The sequence below is a fragment of the Nestor notabilis genome, unplaced genomic scaffold, assembly GCF_000696875.1.
Source record: "Nestor notabilis isolate BGI_N333 unplaced genomic scaffold, ASM69687v1 scaffold1390, whole genome shotgun sequence".
Classification (NCBI taxonomy): domain Eukaryota; kingdom Metazoa; phylum Chordata; class Aves; order Psittaciformes; family Psittacidae; genus Nestor; species Nestor notabilis.
Window position 1 is genome coordinate 66,900 of NW_009912304.1, and position 21,850 is coordinate 88,749.

Here is a 21,850-nt window from a genome sequence, read left to right on the forward strand (position 1 = left end):
ATGAGGTAGAAAGAATTGGCCAGTATTTACTGTGATTCTCTGAGGTGGTTACTTATACAGATTTGAGCTCCCTGTCCTGTTTCCCTTGTGTTTTGGAGTCCTTCTGTTAAGGTTTCCTGAACTAGTGGGAAGAATTGAAGGGTGTTTGAGCCTGGCTGGTCTCCTTGTCTCTATCTAAAGAGCCCAGAAGGAAAGCAAAAGGTAACTGGTTTGAACTTCACTTTCTGCCAAACTCACGTTCAGTCTAGAAATTGTCCTCAAAGAGTTGAGCTCTCAGTGCTGTTATCACTGATTCCCTGAACCGCACCTGTGGACTAATGTTCTTTCATCAGTGCTACCCACACTGTCAGACTTCGGAATACTGGCTAAACTCTGTCTTGTAGAGACTTTGTTGTATAAGCAATAAGGAGGCGGAGTTAGGTGCTTGTGGAAAAGAGAACAGCCAATATGCAGAAAATTTTCCTGAATGATTCCTTCTGATGCCAAAATATTATTGGGGGGGAGGGGAGTATGTGTGAATGGTTAACTTCTCTTTTCATATAAATTCTGGAAAGCTGTATTCTTGCCTTTCACGTACAGCAAAAAGCTTGCATCAAAGTCAGCACTGGAAGAAATAAGCACAGATTTCTCCATCAGCATAGGGTAGATGACTGCTTCCTCTCTGATGTTGACAGTATTCTTCTCCTGCAAATGATAATGATAAATGGGGGGGGAGTGTACATTTTTTTTTTTTAAAAAGCTGTCTGATATTTATTTGAAAGTAACCAAACTTCCAGCAGTTTTCTTTATTAAATTGTAACTGAGCTTTTTCATTATTTCAGTCATTAGAGGTACGACTTCAGTCTGAAGTAGAAGATATTATTACTCCTGAACCGGAAATAATTCCTCCATTTCCAGATGCCTCATCCCAGCTTCCTTCTTTAAAGAGCCTTTCAGGCAGTACCAACACTGTAGCATGTGAAGGAACGATGAAGGATAGTATCCCATGTCTTAGGTAAGTCTGTGCTGTTGTTCAAAGATTTATCTTTCTAAAAAGCATTCCTATCTATTGTATTAACAATCTATCAATTATTAAGCAAGTGGTGAATCGTATGTATACAACACAAAATGAGAAGAAATCAGAACATGGAAACAAACAAAATGACTGAGGCAAAATAATCAACAAGGAATTTTAAAAGGCCAGAAGTAACTATGGAGAAGATAAACTTTTACAGTAAAGGCTTGGCTGTAATTTTCCAGTATGATCTAGGAGTTTATCTTCATCTCATAACCATGATTTAGAATGAAATACAAGCACTGCAGGATACATCAACGCATTTCTGACCAACTGTTTTTTTTTTCGAGGCCACAAAGAGACTTCCATAAAGCTGACATATGCAGAGCTTCCCATACTTGGCTACTCAGCGTAACACTAAAATCTTTCTTTGTGAAATAAGTATATGCATTTTATGGTGTGTAAGGGATAGAAACTGTGTTCAAAGTCATGAAAAAATCTGTACATTATACAATTCTAAAAAAGATGCACTGTGTAGACGTGTACCTATATGTTTAATGTTTCATAGAAGCATAGAATCACAGAATAGTTTGGGTTGGAAAGGACCTTAAGATCATGTATTCCCAACCACCTAGCCTGTCTTCATAAGGGAGGTGCTCCAGCCCCCTGATCATCCTCATGGTCTCCTCTGGACTTGCTCCAACAGCTCCATGTCCTTCTTATGTTGGTGACACCAGAAGTGCACACAGTGCTGCAAGTGGGGTCTCACAAGTTTAGAAAGAAGCAAATTGTTGTCTGCAGGAGTACATTTGGAGTAGATTGATATGTTCTTACTAATAAGGCAGATAAATTATGGGTTTGAATAGACTAAAAACAGAATTCTGTACAAAACTCCATAAACTGCAATTGTGCAGCAATTATAGTGCATTGCTGATAACAATTGCTCTCATTTTAATGAACTCATTATTATTTCAGTCTAATTATTATTAAATATTTTAAATGCCTCAATTATTTCAAAGCCAGTTTAAATGAACATCGCCTGACTTTGCAGATACTTTGGGCTGTTGAGCTCCTGAAAATAGCATTAACATTGACAAGCAATAACATGACACTGTTCTTGTAAAATGAACAATATTTTCTGGCATCCTGTTGATCTGTCACCCTCATTCAGTCAGGCAGTTGAACCACAGACCTCAGTTTAATCCTGATGTAAACCATGAAAATCAGTAGAAAAGGCAAAGAGAAGTTATTTTAAAAATCCCAATGTGAAATCCATTTATGACACTGAAATCAGCAAGACTGCAATCAATTCTTTCAGTGGCTAAGATTTTCCTTTAAGGGATTCTTAGTTGATTTTGTGTGGGGAAGAGAGGAATGGTTTATCTTGGAGGCAGAAGATCTGTAATGAAATAGTAGAGGTTTCGCTGGTTAGCTTGCTTAACTCCACATAACCTCACCTTAAGCTGCCAACTGATTTTTATCTAATTTTACTCAAAGTAAATGACAACTTATTTTGACAGAAAATTGATTTGTTCAAAGTGAAAATAATTCCACTACTAGACTTGCTGGCATGGTCCCTCTTACAGTTTATGTAAAATACAGTTTTATATAAAACGTATACACTCTCATCCTTTTTGATAGGGAAAGGCATATAAATATCCACACTTTTCTCCCAAACCCTAATTGGGTCCACATTCCTCGTGTTTCAAAAAACTTCTGTTTTAAGCAGAATTCCAATCATAAAATGGAAGTAGTGCTGGTAACACAGAAAACCCAACAGAAACTTGGATGATGCTTTTGTCTTTATATGCAAGTCATTCAGGTGGGCAGCAGTACAGAATCTAAGATACAGCAATAATAACTTAAAAGCTGCAGCCACCTACACATGCAGGGTGTGTAACTTGAAATATATTTATAATCCACATAAAATTTTATATACAGAATAGCTTTTAATCTTGGCTCTATTGTGTTTATTTTCATATCTGCTTCTCAACCTTGTTAGAGGAATGGGTGGCACTTGACATAATTTTGGCTACTCGGAATTCAGAATGACTGAGCATGTTTGCGTCTGCAAATAGATATTAGAAAGAAAGTGACTGAAGGCCAGTCAAAAACTTGGCATTTTTCTGAACTCAAAAAGTAGATGTTTCCCAGAGAGGCACGCAGCAGTGTGGAATAAATATTGTCCTTGCTTATTTCAGAAGATTTTAGAATGAAATATTCAGCTATAATAACCTAAGAAATTGATATATTTGTTATTATGCAGATAAATATTTTTGATGTAAATACTGTCGTCAAAAGGCTGTATCCAGAATGTAAGTCTTTGTTCCCAGATATTAATATCATCCCAAAAGTAGTTCAATCAAGGGTTTTGACAGTAGCTCCAAAATTATAAAGATCTATGATTATCTCGTGAAGAAAACCAGAACCCAAGACTTTGCAATGACCAAAATCAGTGTCGCTTAACAAGATCATTTGTCAATTACTGTCATAGGCAAAGCATACTCAACTTAGGGAAAAGAAATATCATTTATTGATGAATAAAAGAGTGAGAAACAAAACCAGCATCTGGAACGCCTGCTTTCTACCCTCCTTTATCCCCATCTTCACGCCTTCATTCCTAACTCCTCTACCTCCTCCACCCCGAGCACTGCAGAGGGTATGGTGGGTGGTGGTTGTGGTCAGGCTGTAACAGCTCCTCTCCCCTCTGCCATTCCTTCCTCCTCACTCTTTTCCCTGCTCTGGTGTGGGGTCCTTCCCACAGGGTACAGTCCTTCAGGATAAACCTGCTCCAGCATGGTCTCTCTGGAAGCCAGAGTTCATTCAGGAAATATCCACTTGTTCCACCATAGGATCCTCCAAGGGCTGCAGTGTGGATATCTACTCCACTGTAATCCTCTCCACAGGCTGCAGGGGAATCTCTGCTCCTGTACTTGGAGCACCTCCTCTCCTACTTCTTTCACCTTGGTACTTCTGCTGCTGTTTCTCATATTTCTTTTTCCCTCACTTCTTGCTCCCAGGCAACATTTTCCACCCTTTCTTAAATCGGTTTTCCCAGAGGTGCCACTGGCTTGGTTGAGGGGCACTGCTGCATCTTGCCATGGGTCTGTGGTACAGACAGCTGGAACCAGCTAGAATGAGGCTGTGTCATGCATGGGGCAGCCCTGGCTTCTCCTCACAGTGCTCCCCTCTGCCCCCAACTTCCAAAATCTTCCCAACTTCTGTACTTCTGCAGTCTGAAAGGGGAAAAGTTAGGAGCTGCTCAGGGTCATGAAGGGGAGAGATGTTCACATCTTTGAAATCCAAGTAAAGGTCTCATTCCTCATCCTGAAATGCTGTGTATGTTCTGCTGTGATATCCAGATAATGTGATACCCAGAGGTGTGACCCCATATCCTCAGTAGAATAGATATACTCTGACAGGGCTATGGAGTTTGAGGAGGCTGCAGGACATGAGAAAGTTGCAGATGACTGTGAAAGGCATTACACACCTAACAGTAAACTGTTCTGCTCCTTCACCAACTGCACCAGTTGGTGCTTCACTTGTATTCCTATTTCTGTATGTCCTCTCTTCAGGCTTGACACAACCATGTATTAGCTCTAACAAGGTGTCTTGTTACTACAACTATACCACATGCTTATCCGGTCAACCTGCGTTTCAGAGTCTTACCTTACTACTGCTATGACTGGCTTTTGACTCCCATAATTTTTTGGCATGCTAGCATTGTATGTTACTGTGTCTTGCAGTCTTTCACCCACTGTGGGTAACAAGGCTTCTTATGCAAGACAATGAAAGCAGTTTCTTTCTTGTCTCTAACTAGGCAAATAAAGTACACTTCTCCATTTACACATTGTCACAATGAGATTCCCTTCAAGTTTGGGTCAAGACTATGTCTGTTAATTGTTTCCTTTTGCTTGTGTGACTGCAGCAATCCTGAGTGGGGAAGGAGGAGTGGTAGTCCAGACTGGGCTGCTGGTCCTGGACAATCAGGAGAGAGGAAAAGGAGGAGAGGAGAAAGCATCCTGCTTGCTGAACTATGCTGTCATTGTCTTTCCTATGACAAGATCCAAGCTAAGTAGCTGATTATCCAGATAAATGGATATGTAAGGTCTGAACTGTACAACAAGCAAAAGAAATAGAATAGTGTGCCAAGCCACTGTTAAGGTAAAGCATTTAGAAAGATAGATGAGGAATGACTTTCTCATGAAATAATAAATAAGGGAAAGGTTTGGCAGGGATAGTGAAGCCTCTACAATAAAAATACAAGCAGTACAACATAAACTGCATTATGGAAAAGGTTAAACAATCTGAGACAGGGTGTGACTGTATTTTGAAAGGCTGTTATCAAAGATGTTGTATTAGGAGCAGGTGCCCAGTTGCTGGTGCGGAGGCTGCCCTGGTGTCATTCTAGGATTACATTTTGCTTCTTTTTATTTCCATTTTCTGCATCTTATCTTCAATTTTCCAAGGTTTCCAATAGCCCTATTTGTCACCACAGCCTCCATCCCAAAAGATGCAGTCAGTGTAGCTACAAAAAACTTAATAGCCCTTGTTATTTTAATGAGGAGCTTGAATATCCTCTCTTGAAAGAAGTGCTTACTTATGTGCTTTGGACTAGAAATTACTTGGGGTTTTTTCCAATCTGATCCATCATCTTTTCAAGTGTACAGGCCAGGGCTGCTTGGGAAGCTTGCTGAGTCACATCAAAGTCACATTCAGGAAGCAGTCTGCATCATCGAAGTCATCAAAGATCTATTCTTTAAGATCCAGTACATAGGACAGTACTGCTTCAACTATTTATGATAGAGATACATGGATACAGAAGCATTTACAGTAGAAAGAAATATTATGTGCCAAAAATTGCAGTTTTTCAGAATGTGTTGTCCAAGTCTATATTAACTAATTGCTCCCCTTCTTCTCCCGATTTTTAGTTTTCCCTTGGGTACTATTTTTCACAGGGATAGAGGATTATATGTGATAGACTGCCCTATTATGACTGTGTGCAGAGGGATGCAACATAAGCACTCTTACCATTTACAGCTACAGTAAAAACACACTGGCCAGTTGGCTTTACATATAAATTACTACCTACAATGAAAGCGTACTAATGAATAACATGAATACCTCAAGTATTGCTGGTTTTGCATATATCTTCTTTCAGTGTATCATCATGTTATGTTCTTCCAGTCAAGAACATGCATAAAGCAGCCATATGGAAGTGTTCAGTTCTCACACTCCCCCTTAATATGTATACCTTCACTATGTTCTTTGCAAGTCTCCCAACCTGCCGTAACAGAATATGAGGAGGTGTTAATAATTATATCAGATTTATGTAGGAAGCATTCATTCATTAAGACCAGATTACATACTAGGTGATCATACTACTAAGAAGAAAAACAGCATTTGTTTGCACAAGATGGACAAATAGAAATGCCAAGAGTGTAAGTTTTGTATATACAATGGTGAGGACCACTACAGAAAGATACATCCTCTCATTTTCTCTTACCTCTTTGCTTTTATTCCATCATAGAATAATAGAATCAGAATGGTTTGGGTTCGAAAGGACCTTAAGATTATCTAGTTCCAATCCTGTGACATGGGCTGGGACACTCACCCTAGACCATGTCACCCAAGGCTTTGTCCGACCTGGTCTTGAATGCTTTACTTCAGAGCAAGAAAGTTCCAAAAATACAGAAATGTCCTGTGTCAAAGTTTCAGAAGAAATTATATTAGGTTTTCCATTCCAGTTGATTGTTCATGGTGATTTTAAAAGTGTGCATTACATGGTTTGAGAAAATATTCTGAAAAAGGAAAATCAAAGCAAAATGATTAAGCAAAAAAGATTTTTATCAACCCCCCATCTACAACTTCTCCAGAGTTTCTCTTGTAAGGAAGAGATTTGAGAGGAATTTCAATCTTACAAGATTCTCTTGTAAGGAACAGAATTGAAAGTCAAAACCTGTAATTCCTCCAAAATATCCCTGTTCTCATCAGAATGCCTCATTTCAATGTATGGGTATATGCATAGTATGCTGCAAGTACTGGTACTGCTTTGTACTTACTATGGGACTGTGCTTCACTAGTGGTTTCTCAAGAGAAGCAGTTGTTATTCATGGCCCAGTTTGTTTGTTTGTTTGTTCTTATTTTGTGCCTCTTGTTTTTAGTGTTAAGACTCGTCCTGTGCGAATGCCTCCTGGATACCAAGCAGATCTTGTTATTCAGTTGGTGTGGGTGGATGGTGAGCCTCCACAGCAGATTACTAGTCTTGCTGTAAACTCTGCTTATGGACTGTAAGTAACTGTGGATTAAGGTTGCATTTTTTGGTTTATTTTACTAAATATTGTCTTTTCAATTGTACTTTGAAGTTTCCCGCAAACAATTAAAATCAAAGTAAAAAGAATCAAAAGGTGCTATAAGCAAGACTCTTGGGGAAAAATGATTTGAACTTCCATAAAGATTCAAACATGAGCTGTTAAACTGCTATTCTTGCCAGCATTTTTACTATTCTGATTTAAAAGACTGAATCTTTTCACATTACTCTGTCTATCCTTTAAAATGAAATCTGATTTCAAATCTGTACATTTTAAAGTTAGTTTGAAAGGATCACCAACGTGAAATACATTTCATAAAAGTGATGTGATTAAGTGCTAAAGGTAATTTATCATGACATTATATTTTAGGTAGAAATTGTCTTCTGAGAATAGCATTTTTATGATTGTGCTAATTTCTGTTTACAAGAGAACCAGTGACCTGAAATTGAAAGTGGAATAAAGTACATTCAGATGCTAAATCCTGTATGGATATGCAAGTGAGCGTATCTGTATATATTTTTTTCCTTGGTTTCAATTTATTTGCCAATTGTTAATGTTTTCTCTTACTGAGAAATGTCCAGATATATTAAAATGGTTTTCCCTGTAGCAGGTGTTACTCCAGTAAAAACTAGAGGCTGTAATGGGTATTAAGTGTCTGACTCCCACTGATTTTCAGTAAATTACTTGACTGTCTTCAGAGACTTTGGAAATTTTATGCTCAGCCTTTACATTTGTGCAAAAATACTATAATTTGGGGGTTGTTTTGTCAAGTCTTTGGCTTCAATTTCCAGACAATTTCGTATTCATGAACTTTGAAAGTTTCATAGAATCCCAGACTGGTTTGGGTTGGAAGGGACCTTAAAGCTCATCCAGTTCCAACCCCCTGCCACAGACAGGGACACCTTCCACTAGAGCAGTTTGCTCCAATCCTCATTCAACCTGTCCTTGAACACTGCCAGGGATGGGTTTTCTTTTGTTTTACCATACCTGGATGCATTTGTCAATTGTTAGGGTTTGCTTAGGGTGCTCCATTGCAGGTATCAGGTTTTAAGGCAGCATCTGACTTCGGGAATAATCACACCCTTATCTTACCTGTAAACTACTGACAGGTTCCAGTTCTCATGGCACTCAGTGGTTTCCTAAACGTACCTGATTCAATCAAATGCTTTCAATTGTGTACTTTGCTAGGAGCAGTAGTAATTTACAGGATAGCCTCCTTTAAAACACCATATAATAACTACTCGAGTGTTTCAGCAGTGAATGCATTTATTAATAAAATAGCCCAATAATCTAAATATAACTTTCCCACAAAAACTACCAAAGAAAGGCCTATTTCTTTAAATTTCTTGTGCAGAGTCTCTTCTCTCTCCCTCTCTCTTGCCTCTGTCGACTTTTATCTTGGGTCTACAACAAGGTACAATCCTACCTTTTATATAGCCTCACAGTGAAAAAACTGTACCACTTCAGCATGAAGCTTGAGAATGTGTCATTTTTGCTGTGGTAGCTGTAGGGTTATTTGGCTCATCTTTTGCATACCAGGTTTTTTTCTTATCCTAATCAGTTTAACTAGGAGGAAGGCATAAGATAGTGTGTTCTGGAGTGTCTGCTTCCAGTGTTCTTTTAATTACTTTGATGTCTCTGTTACTGATGTTACCACAGCCATGACAGAACTAAAGCGAGATAGAACAAAAATTGACCCCAAGCAAAGATAAAAGTCTTCGTTCATTGTTAAGCTTTATTTAAGGTATTTTGCTTGCTTTTAAAAGGACCAGGCTACAAACTAGAAGTATAAACACCCGTTCTATTGTTGTTGAAATGAATTCCCAAAAAACTTCTGTATGTTATGAAAGGAGGAAAGAAGCAATTACAAAATGCATCAGTTAGCACTGAAGATCTACAAGGTTAAATACAAATAATCAATTTGGTTTAAAGTATGTACAGTTGGACTGAAAGCAGTCCCTGGAAATGTATTACCAGCTCATGTGATAAAAATGTCTTGGCCAATCTACCTAACTGTCAAGCATGATGAGAATTTTATGACATTTTTGTGAAAGATACCCATAGATAGATAGATAGACAGACAGACAGAGAGATAGAGATAGATAGATACCACAAAGATACCAGAATAGAACATATGCTAGCAAGTAATTCTATTCATCACTCAAAATGGAGAAATTCATGATGCTTATTGTGTATTTCATAAAGACTTGGATGTTAGCAGTTTTTTCTTAAGCCTCATTAATAGTAGTGTGTCTGGATTTTCTTATCATTCCTCAAAAGTGTTATAAAATTAAGAAGCAATTTCTGATTTTTCTTGGGAAAGTATTTTTTTTTAGTGTAAGAAATATCGTATCCATGCTTGTGTGTGAACTTAGAGGAGAAAAATGCAGAGCAGGAAGTGATGCTCCATTTCAGTTAATTTGCTGCCCACAGAGTGAATGATCACTAGCTCTTCTTGTGACTCATGTTCTCCAAAATTAATAAATCTCAGGTTAATAATTTTCAAAATGCAGATGGCTGTAAATTTTGTTCCCTCAAGTATTAACAGATGAGATTGACACTCATCACTTTTAATCCTTTATTTCTCTTCTCTGCCTAGAACACAACTACTTATGAACACAGGAATTGCTGTCACAATATACACTAGTAATCTTTTTTACTTCAATATCCTTTCCCTGACAATGCCTATTAATATATGCTTTAAAGCAAAATATAAGAATGCCTAAAACAGATGGCAAAAGATTTTTTTTTACTAATCTTTATTTGTCAATTTTTGTCAAGAAGCATGAGGACATAAAACTTTGTACAGAATGATCTTCATGCAAATGTGACAGAGTCCCAGGGAAACTCTCTATGTTCTTCTATTAAGCAAAAGAGGCTTTAGTAATTTCTGAAACAGGTATTAGTCTACATTCATAAAACTCGGAGTTTATTCCTCAGTTCACCTTCAGATGTTTTCATGTAAGCATAAAATACTGCCAAATAAAAGTGTATTTGTACACACTTAAAGCTGGTGTATATTAATAGCTCCTAAACCTGCTGATCAGTGAAAAGTCAATGGGAAAAAAGGAGTATGTTCATGATATTTCCATAGATGCTGTACTGAAGTCACTGTTCAGTCAAGAGTAGAAAACATGGTGTAGTAACAACCAGTAGAATTTGAGCCACTGCTGTGGATGATGCCTTGATTTCCCAGTATGATAAATGAGAAAAACTCTCCTCATTTTCACCCTTTACCTTTTCTGTCTGTTATATGGAATCCTCTTTTTTATAATGGAACCAGAGGAAGAACACGTACAACAGAGGAAGATGTTCTGTCTACCCTGCTCCCCCTTCCTCCATCTTGTTACTTCTCTTTTTCCTTATTGTTTTTCCACACACAAATTCATATATCTCCTTTAAGATATTTTGGAGCTACATTAAGAAGTCAGGTGGAGCTGAGTGCAGAGCTCACTTTGAATGTGAAAACTGAGTGTTTAAATATTTTGCAGGGCTTTGAACAGTCCACCTTAATAATTTTTTACATAAAGTCACAAAACTTGATCACAAATTATTCCTAATCTGATTGAATCTGGTTTGGGATTTCGAGTTTCCTATGGCTGTACCAATACTTCTCTATATCTGGAAGTTAAATTGCAGTCTGATAGAAAAAGGAAGACTTCTCTAGAATAATTGTTAGAATTTGATATTCCTGATTAAATCAAGTCTCCAAAAAAATGCAGTGTCAAGAGTTTGGCATATGGATCCTTTCAATAGTCATATGCTCTCTGGATTTATTTGTCATTATTTAAATAAGAAAGGAGTCAATTTTGCTTGTCTATTTTAATATTAAATCTTAAATAGGTTTAATGCTTTAGTGAGAATATGAATCATAGAAGGTTTTGGGTGGAAGGGATGTTAAAGCTCATCCAGTTCCAACCCCCTGCGTTAGGCAGGGACACCTTCCACTAGAACAGATTGCTCCAAGCCCCTGTGTCCAACCTGGCCTTGAACACTGCCAGGGATGGGGCAGCCACCGCTTCTCTGGGCAATCTGTGCCAGCGCATCACCACCCTCACAGTAAAGAATTTCATCATATTAAAGTACGAATGAAGTAAAGATACTATCTGCTGAGATATGTGGGTTTCCATATGCTATGATTAAGTTTAGACTTTCTCCCAGGTCTTACATACAGGTGCATGTTTAGCACCTTTTTCACTTTTCCTTAGACGGATGCATTGTCTGCTTCCTTCTCCCCCTCAGTCTCCACCCCTTCCAAGCTGGGGAAAAAAGCAAGACCAGAAAACTTTTTTATGGGAGAGGAGAAGCTGCTGCTGTGTTCCAGTACAACTTCTTCCCTCTTTCTGAACTGTTGTCAGAAGGAAGTCAGTAGAAGCAATAGAGAATTGTGACGGAATGCTTCAGAAGGGACTTTCTAGGCAGCGAAAGAAATAAATTGTTCCAACTCTTTACCCTTATGACAGTACTGCAGTACAGATCTTAGGCAATCTCATGCCCGCTGAAAGGTTTTGCCCATGAATCAAACCACCATCAAAATGCCACTTGTAGAAGCATTTTAGAGGGGTAGAGCCTGTTTTAGCAACAATCTTATACTGTAGCCACACTGACAGAGTTGGAAGAAAATTTTATAAATACCTTTCAGATTTGGGTATCTCCACAATACAGCTTAATGTATTTTATTATCCTTACATTTAGATTAAAATAATTATCTATACATCTATTTGTTTGTATGTTTTATTTTCATATTTTATATTGATGTAAACACTTTTTCAAATCTACATCCAGATCTGTAGGCTTAATTTACATCATTATTACTAGCATTATAGTGTTCAGTAAGGCAACATTTACACATTATTGCAATGCACTTGGCACAGAAAAGTGGGAAGTCTGCTTTCTGGAATATCGCGTCCTGTGTTTTATGACACAATCTTATAAATTGAGGATTACAAATCTGAAAGAATGATGAAATGTAAGCTTTGAATAGTCTCTGAAATAAATGTTTGTGGAGAATCCATAATAATAAATAATAATAATTGTTTGCACCACTTCATTACATATTACTAATACCTTTGAGAAACATTTCTTTTCTCAGAGTGGCATTTGGAAACTGCAATGGTTTGGCTGTTGTGGACTTTATGCAGAAGACAGTACTACTGAGCATGGGAACCTTTGACCTATATGGATCAGGCGATCCCTACCAGCGTCAACCCCGTTCACCTCGCAAAACTAAGCAGTTTGCTGCAGGTAGGAAATAAATTATTGTGGCTATAAGCCTGTTATGTTCTTTGATTTTTTTGCCTGTGGCTTTCTATAGTGCTTTTGAAATGCATGACTATTTGCTGGCCAATGGAATTTCTGTAACTTGACAAAAAAACCCTGACATGTTCTCAGAAACAAAATGTTTTATGAAGTTTATTTTTTGGGGATGGAGGTCAGCAAGTAATTCTCTTAGCTGAGTCTGTAGCAAATCATAATGAGAAGAGCAGTCAATTATTTCTCTGGCAGGCACTTTAAGAGTAGTCTTTATGTTGTTTTCTTTCTGGTTTGAATAAGTTCATACCAATATGTCAGAATTCAATTTAAACTTAATTTTATCTTCTGCCAAGTGCTTTTCATTGGTATTTGAATAAGCAGTTGTGTCTGGAGAAGGGTAACACCTGAGAGACATGCACATTAGCTCAGAATAGCCACTTTGTTAATGAATTGAAACTTTACCATACTTTAAAATCTGATGCCAAGAGGATCACATTTTTGATCCTCTGTGTAAGTTACAGCTATTCTTATGCATTGTGTGTTAGAAATACTGATCCATCAATGCAGCTAAAATATACCATAGTCTTTTGGTTTGCTAAAAAAATTACTTCTATGACAAAAAAATCAGAAGGTCTTTTATGTTTCAAGTCTTTTTACTTTCATATTCCATAGTAACATACTAGATAGAGCCAGACAATTATGACATGCGTTTTATGTAGCTGTGGAGTTTTAGAATTACATTTAAAATCTGTTTGAAAATGTTGTTTTAAATATAACCATAAAAGTCTAAAAGCAGCAGATTATAGTGGGCTTGTGACATCAGCGTTTTCATCAGCAGACCCCGCACTACATCATCAAATCCTTTCTTCACAGAGTGAATGGAAACTTTTTTAAATTGGGAACATATTCGTACTTCAAACAAAAAGTAAAATATAGACAATAAAGTCTTCAGGCCTGCTTCAGTTCCTGAAAATCTGTTTATCCCACTTTCTAGGCATTTAATCACGGCAAGCTTATTTCTCATCTGTGCCAAGTCTTTAAGATGTAAATGTGGCACAGCCAAGGAGAGAAGAGACAAACAGCTTTAAGCTACCTTCAGCTTCTCTCTCTGGTTCAGCCATCCTCACAGCAGCTCCCAAAGTAATTTAAGCAGGTAGCCACAAGCAACATGCTGCAGAGCTTGGTATAAAAAGCAGAGGATAGCTGGTGTAGAAATAGGTGTTATCAGCACTGTGCCGCATAGGTAGTCTCTGTGTCAATCTTGGCCAGTACTTCAAGGCAACATTCCAGCTATGCAGCGCTGCTAGAAAGGAGCCCACTGGGGATAAGGAATACAGACTTCTAGATTGCTCATAGAAACTGTGCACCTAAAAAAAGCCTCAGCTGCTTTCTCACCATCCATCCCACATCCTTTACTTTTTCGATTATTTTTTTTGTTATATCTCCCAATTGGAAGGTAAGCATCTGCTGAAATTTCTTCACCTTGGCTGTTCTAGATGCTGGTTATGATATCACTTCCTTTCACTTTAGACTCTTTTTTCTCTCTTTCCTCTGCCTGCTGCTGATGCTGGTGTACTGGCATGTTCCAAAGACAACTTTTGCATGCGTGGCCTGTCTAACTTTTATCCAGATTTAACGAAACGGATCCGTACTTCCTATCAGAGTAAGTTCTATAAAGTTTAGGCAAATAGCTTTATCGTGATTGGACTATGCCTGACTTAAACCCGTGTGTTTGTGCTTTGTAATGTGTTTTATTTAAACACATTCAGCATGCATGCAAACTTAGATTATTTCATGATGTTAACCATGCTTGATATTGACAATTACCTTTATTATACAGATAGTTCAAATCTTGGGTTTTTTTTTCCAAAAGAGTCAATGAGAAAACCTCGGTGGGTTACATGGGCCTCAGAAATGATTTTTCAACAATATTACATTCTTGACAACACTATCTTTCTTTGGGTTTATATTGGTTTCAGTGTACATCGACTTATATGAAGCATTTCTTGTTTTGCAATGGCACTGTCTGGTTCTAGCTATTAATTGATTCTTGCCTATTTTCAGAAGAGCAGTATGGCTTAAAAGAGAACTGATTGGATTGTGTGCTATGAAATTTACAATTTTAATCTTGGTTTGGTACTGGCATATTTGGCTTTGCGGAACCATCCCATGCCTCTGATCTTTAATAGGGAAAGTAAAATGGGTATAAAAATACATACATCAAAGAGAGCTATGAAAATTAATGTTTTTAATATCTTTAAATTTTGAATTCTAGTGATAGGCAAATTAAATATTAGTATTCATCACTGCGGCATTCAACGAACAAAGCTATAATTAATTTTGCAAAAATGACTTTTCAACAGATGAGCTGTATGTATCTTAATTAACTGCAGTGCTTATATGTAATTAGGTCTCCAGGATGCCTCTTATTAATCTCTTTTTAAAGTCGTTTTCACAGAACAACTGGTTAGGCAATGTTACATTAAATACTCAGTATAGGCAAGATAAAGGGGTGGCAGTTGTTTTATCATCTCACATAAGTACGGAGTTGTGGAGCTATTGAAATGCATTTGTACACTTGCACAAGAAATTCTATTCCATCTGTCTAAACTGATTACTCAGCAACTGATTGCTATGATTTTGTTTCATTATACTTCATAAAAGGTGGCCTGTTTAGTTAAAAAACAAGTCTATTTACAAATCCAGCAGTCCATAAAAAGGTTTGGTGTATAACGTCTTAAAGTTTACTAGTCTGGTCTTGCTGCTTTCAAGTCTGCAACAGAGAACATGAGGGACAAACAGCAGTCAAAGATTTGGGTTTTAAAAAAAATCACCAACATTTTCATTCAAAATTACAAATACAGACCATAGTGATTTTCATAGCTGTAAATGTCTTGTTTAGTTTCCATCTTCAAGCCCAAAATCAGAGAAGTCCACAAAATCTTCCTGTATACATTGTAATTGAAGAGTAAAAGTCTGATTCTTGGGCAAGATCATTGACAGCTCCATTTCTTCCCTCAAAAATTATTTGGTTGTTGCTTTTGCTATTCAGTATTTCTGCTGAAGTAGTTAGTACTGTATGATCTGAAAGATGCACCAGGCAATAAGGTATAGAACAGGCCAAGAACATGTCACAGACTAAAATATCATGCTAAGTCATTCTCAGGTTATGCTTTATTATGTAACTTACCTGAGATGCGAGTTTTAAGAGGGGTTCTGAGAATGGATTTGGTTTCTCTCTTCTCGTAAGTGATGATGAGGGGAAAAGAAAAACAAATTATTTTTGGAAATTGTGCAGTTGAAGCTGATATTATTAAGGCAGAAGGAAGAGCAGTCATGCACTAACGTAAGCATTAGGACTACAGTTTTGAGGATTATATAAATGAAAATGGAAGTTAATGGGAAGACATATCAGGGGTTGATTCAATTAAGAAATGAACTGGGAAGATAATTTCATGAGGATCAGTTTGAGAGAATAAGACTTGCTGGCAATGAAGCCAAAGAAGAGATTATCAATGAGCAGGATACTTAGACTTTTGTTGTCATTTTGGAGGTGATTTGCAGGAAGAAACAGTCTAGTTTAATTCTCAGTTTCAGGCTGAATACTGAAGTGTGATGTTCCACACAATATTATGAATTAGAATATCAGGGAAGAGGGTGTTGCTGTTAACTGTGCTGAAGTAGGAAAGAGAAGACTTCAGCACAAAGAAAAAAGAACCAGGAGTTCATCTTGCAATGTTACGTTCGTGTCTGGACGCTTGTGAGTCAATTTTAGAGAGATGGGGGTGCTACTCTAACTTGGATGGAAGGAATCCAAGTTAGAGATATGTAGTTATGAATCATTAGCATCAACAAAAGATATTTATAACCTCACTGAAAGGCGAGCATTTCCTCAAATTCTGGGATAGAGAGATAAAGAAGTGTTGATGTTCTTCTGCAACTGAAGAAGGAAAGTGTGGGGGATCAAACAGGGAAAAGAATCAGTATGTTGGAGAAGAGTGGTTTTCCAAAGGAAGGACATGATCAACAATGTCAAGGGCAGCATCCAATATGCAGAACACACTAGTGGCATAATTGTTTTGAATTTTAGCAATAAATCTATAAAAAGCTTGATAAGAGTAGCATATACATGCGTAAGCTAGACTCAAAAGCATCTAGAATGGACTTGGAGCATTAAGACAGCACATTCCCTGGTCTGAGAAGTGAAAGAGGGAAACGAGAAACAAGAAGGGAAGAAATTAGAAGGAGAAATGTAAGAGAAATCAGTTCCAGACATACATAATGGGAGATACTGAAGCAATTGTCCTTTCAGGGGAATTAATTTGAGGAAAACAAGAGGCTCAGATGAGGTTAAGTGCAGAGCTGGAGGTAGCTTTCTGGTATCGATGACCTGTTCCATTTGATGTAACATCTGCTGGCAGCCACCTTCCTCTGTAGCAACAATATGTGCCGAGCCAAAACAAATAAGCTCTCTCTGCAGTAGTGCACAACTGTGTTGTTGTTTGGTTGTTATTTATTTTCTTCAATTGAAATCAAGTTGTACATGTTATTACCTAGTAGTAGATAACATATATTCTAATATTAAAACGAGTACATTTACAGCATCTAGGAAGACAGTGCAGCAGAATGTAAAAATACCGACTTGCAAAACCAATTTGCATCTCCTGCTAGAAATTCATACCATCTGTTGGTAAAATAAGAAAATAAATTGTCTTTATGAAGCATCCAAAGAGTGGGCAAGTTCAAAGGATGTTGGTCCATTGGAATATAGTTTTCAGAATGGATACTTTTCAGTGAGAACTCCTTTTTCCTCATCCAGGCCAGTCCCTAGAGAGGATGTGAGCAAAAGCAACCTTGGTCTGACAGGAGGACACAGAAAACTGTGTGCCAAGAGTCATTACATATCAGTAATGGATGCTCTAAATCACCCCCTGACAACACAGTAGAAGCTAATATAGGTTAAGTTTTAAATTGACAGCTATATTCTGAACTAACTGTCATTCTCAAAGAATGCATCAAACTTAAACATAAAGAAAACAGTATGGTAATTTAGTGTGAAGAGGCATCCCTACCCATGGCAGGGGGTTGGAACTAGATGGTCTTAAGGTCCTTTCCAACCCGAACTAGTCTATGATTCTTGTGAATATTTATGATGGTTTATTTATAATTAATTTATTATAAGCAAAGAATTTTGGTGCTTTTAATTCAATGATCAGTCTGAACAATTTAATCAGAGAGAGAAACTTAAAATTTCAAAAATAATTTTAAATTAAGAGCTTGTGAAAGTTGTTACCCCATATTAGACAGTACATTTTTCTCTCCTTTGGTAAAGAGGCAATTGGAATCAGAGTATGGATACTTTTCAAGTATCCATAGGACATGTCTTTAAAAGTGCTTTAATGCCTTATGTATTATATTTACATCTTGCATTATTTCCACATCTCTCTAATCTGTTCAAATCAAAGCCAATTTCTCTATAATGTCAGTGGGTGTATCTTCTCACAGGTGGTCCTTTATATTGCCAATCTCAGTTATTTGTCTTTAGCTTTGCTGCTATGCTCTTGCTTTACCTGGACTCAAAATTTGCTGTCACAGGGGCTTTTGGGGCTAAAAAAAGCTGAAATATTTTGGGGCACATATTGGGCCTACGGAACTCCAAAATCAAAAGTGAAAATAGTTTCATAGTCTAACTTCAGGAGCTATTTTAGTCTCTCATGTGTTCAAGGGAAGCTGAGTTGTGTGGAAATACTTATACATGAGAAATTATTGAAAAGATTTAGCTTGGTTCCCTTAAAAAGGAAACAACGGTAGAAAATAAACAGGAGTACAAAGAAAAGCTTAAGAGCTTTGAAAGGGAAACAGACAACATTTGGTGGAATCACAGGTAACTCGAAAATTGACAAGTATATGTTTATTCCTTTCAGTGAATGACAATTGTGTGATTCATTGCCATATAACATCTTTGGGATTTCGAATTCAGTAAAATTAAAAGATACTTTGGATATACAGATGGATTAACTAGAAGAACTCATAATATTTCTGAGCAGGAAAGATTTATGGCAGGAGAAAACCTGCAAGTGGCAGTGCTTAAGCAAATCTAAGTGTCTGAGATTAATGCCCTTGTGCACATATTACCACTTAGGCTTAACATGGGGGCTTACTGCACTTGGGCTGGTTTTGGGTTTGTTTGGGGGTTTAGTCATTGTTAGAGGTGATACAGAGTGGCTTGACAACAAGTCCAGATTTGTAGAGAAGTTCACATGTTCACCATTCTTAAATACCATAGCATAAAATCTTTATCTTTACTGTTGTATGTTGTACAGCTGTTATCAAACATAGAAAGCTTGTATTCTACCAGTGGTTGCTCTTGGGTTTTCAGAACAGTGATTTGGTGTCTTTCCTACTTAAGTCAATGGAATCATAAAAAAAAAAAAGGAAAAGAGAAACTCTACGTAGAAGCAAAATCAGAGGTGGCATTTGATGTAAATATCATCAGTAGGAATCTGTGCAAAGCTTAGGACTTCATTAATTACAACATCACAGCCAGAGTGTTAAAAACTTTAATATTTCCAATACTGCATTTACAAAAGAAACAGTTCAGTAATTCGTTTTGTTTCTCCAAGGCCTCTGATGCTGTGCAGATATGCCAGACTCGCTCCCACTGTACCTTGCAGACAGTTCTGCAGCAAAAAGCAATTACATTCCAAATCTGTAGGTACATACAGCAAATTGTACTTCTACCTGACTCTAGGTCAGTAAGAAAGCTATGCACAGAGAGGCTTCCTGAATGATTGCAGTTCCTGAATTCTTTTCTAACATTAAAAGTAACTGGACTCACAATTGACTGGAATATAAAATTCTCTCGCAAATTCGAAGTTGAATTTAAGAAAGATTCAAATACATTTCTCAAAATACAAAGTCTTCAGTTTGCACCGTTAGTGTCTAGAATGATCTTTTGCGTTTAAAATCAGGAGCAAATATGTCATTGCTACTGACTTAACAAGCCAAATCAATACTGTTTTTCCAAAGTGCTCAAAGTTGTTCTGCATTCACATAGCTTTGCTAGTGGTAGAAACTTTTTATCCTGCTGGTTGGGGCTCTGGATTCTCCCCATTTCTTAGAGCAGTTCAAAATTACACTGTAAGAAAAATATCACTACCTATACTAGGATCCCGCTGTTTTAATACAAAAAGAACAGCACTGGTGAGTCTATATGAATTTTAGAGATGAGGGTCTCTGAGCCTGAGGGTCCAGAAGCCATAAAAATTAACCCATGTCATGTTGCAGGAGGCATGGTGCCAGATTAAAGCATATTGAAAGGTCGTGATACATGTTTGTATCACGAAGTCAATGTGATACATTGGCTTCTAGTACACAACATATGCAAAGTATCTGTAAACACAGTATCAATATGACAGTAATGCACATGAGTGTGGGCTAATGCTCACTGGGCTCTATGACCTGAGTGATGAGTCCCCACTGCTAGCAGATGGATGTCTGGTGCTGGGCTGTCTGCCAGTCCCAAGTAGCCTACAGCATGAAGTGTCAGCTCCATATAACAAGTGTGAACCACTTGATAAAAACCATAGGGAACTATGGGGTACATTTGGAAAGGTGTGGCCATGCCCAGTTCATCCGCAGTTAGCCCATGGCAGAGCATAGCACAAGCTCAGGCTTTCTCTCCCTAGCATGCCAAAAGGCATGTTAAACTTGTACATGCAACTTGTGCCAAAGATGGATCTCAGTTTGATCACAATAACAAGCCGAAGCTTAAGCAGTGTAAATTAAGATTACTCTACTTGCTGCCTTCCACGGCAGGCTGCTCCAAATGAGTTCCTCACAAGTACATCTAAACAGTATATCAGGATCTTGCACAAAAATTCTGTCTTATATTCAGACAGCATCTCTCCCCCTGTTCTAAGGTTTCCTCCCTGTATTCTGCAGCAGTTGAAAGCATAGAGTTGCTTCCACATGAGTTTGACAGGGATGAATTAGTTTGATTCACATCACAGACATTTAAATTTTAAACTATTTACTTTTTTTCTCTAGTGAGGTACAGTCACTATTTGTCTACCCTGAGGGGCTCGGAAAACAAATCTGAGTTGGCAAAAGGTGTGATTTTAAAACCAGACCTACATTCCTGCAGTGACAGCCTGATAACTGCAGTTATCTGAAGTATTTATTCTTCTCACGTTTCGCACCATTCCTTTCTCCAAATTGACTTTGAAGTGCAGAATATCATCAACCAAGAAAGTTGAAGCATGCCCTGTTAGATTGTAACTTAACTTTTTAACTCCATTTTTTCAGGCCTGACTGAACTCAGTGACAGTCCAGTTTCCCTGGAGCTAGAGCGTTGCAAGTCTCCCACTTCAGGTAAAGGTGATTGGCTTCTCTTCCTGCAGTCTGTATAAGCCATTCATGCCATGCATCAGTGTGTTTCATTAGTCCCTAAGAAGTAAAGTGCATAATTACAATTCCAACTAGAAGAATTTACTGCAGAAGTGCTTATTACACAGCACAACAAAAGCCTAAGTCTGTTTACTTAAAGGAAAATTAAACGTACGTGGTCCATCTTGAGGTGAAGAGCATGAAAACATATGAGTTAACAAATATCATATATCATGCAGATATATTCCTCTATCCTCCTACTAGAGGCTTGTTTCTCTGCTTCATTAAAAGCCTTTCTGACTTTTTTTCAGTAGAGAGTCTTTGTAATTTTCCACGTGTATTATGTATATGTGCACATAGAGAAATAAGTTGAAAAAAACAGCAATATGGAGATGATGAATTTTAACCATTAAAACCCAGTGCCCAAGTTATGTTATTTACAATAGAAACATACCCTCAAATCAAAATATTTGCTTATCAACCACTTTGACCCGGCAGTGAAATTTTGGCCATTTTAAAATTAATAACTGTTTCCCATTTTACCCATAGTCCTTCAGAAGGTGGAGTTCATCTCATTTTGAGAGACTTTTTCTGCAAGTGCCTAGTCTGCATTAATCTCTTTAATGTGAGTTCACTGTCTTAAAGATAGTTGCTTACAGCTGTTTTCTAATAGCGGACTTTTAAATGTGATGGAAAATAAGGATGTGTAACTCAAACAGAATGGATGATGGAACAGGTTGCCCAAGGAAGTTGAGAATGCTCCATCCCTGGCAGTGTTCAAGGCCAGGTTGGATAGAGTCTTGGGTGACATGGTTTAGTGTGTGGTGTCCTTGCCCATGGCAGGGGGGTTGGAACTGTATGATCTTAAGGTCCTATCCAACCCAAACCATTCTATGATTCTATG

The 21,850-nt window shown here is 37.6% G+C and overlaps 1 protein-coding gene across 1 annotated transcript in view; it reads left to right on the top strand.

The window, feature by feature from the left end:
* Nucleotides 1-20,931, top strand: part of LOC104409015 (syntaxin-binding protein 5-like) — a gene marked incomplete at its 3' end in the record, with an annotated part of 77,735 nt that extends 56,804 nt beyond the window's left edge. The window contains exons 15-19 of the mRNA XM_010018786.1: nucleotides 822-994; nucleotides 7,159-7,284; nucleotides 12,398-12,549; nucleotides 14,150-14,221; nucleotides 20,866-20,931. Coding sequence (XP_010017088.1) covers nucleotides 822-994; nucleotides 7,159-7,284; nucleotides 12,398-12,549; nucleotides 14,150-14,221; nucleotides 20,866-20,931 — 589 coding nt within the window. The remainder of the gene's footprint in view (nucleotides 1-821; nucleotides 995-7,158; nucleotides 7,285-12,397; nucleotides 12,550-14,149; nucleotides 14,222-20,865) is intronic.
* Between the last annotated feature and the right edge of the window lie 919 nt (nucleotides 20,932-21,850).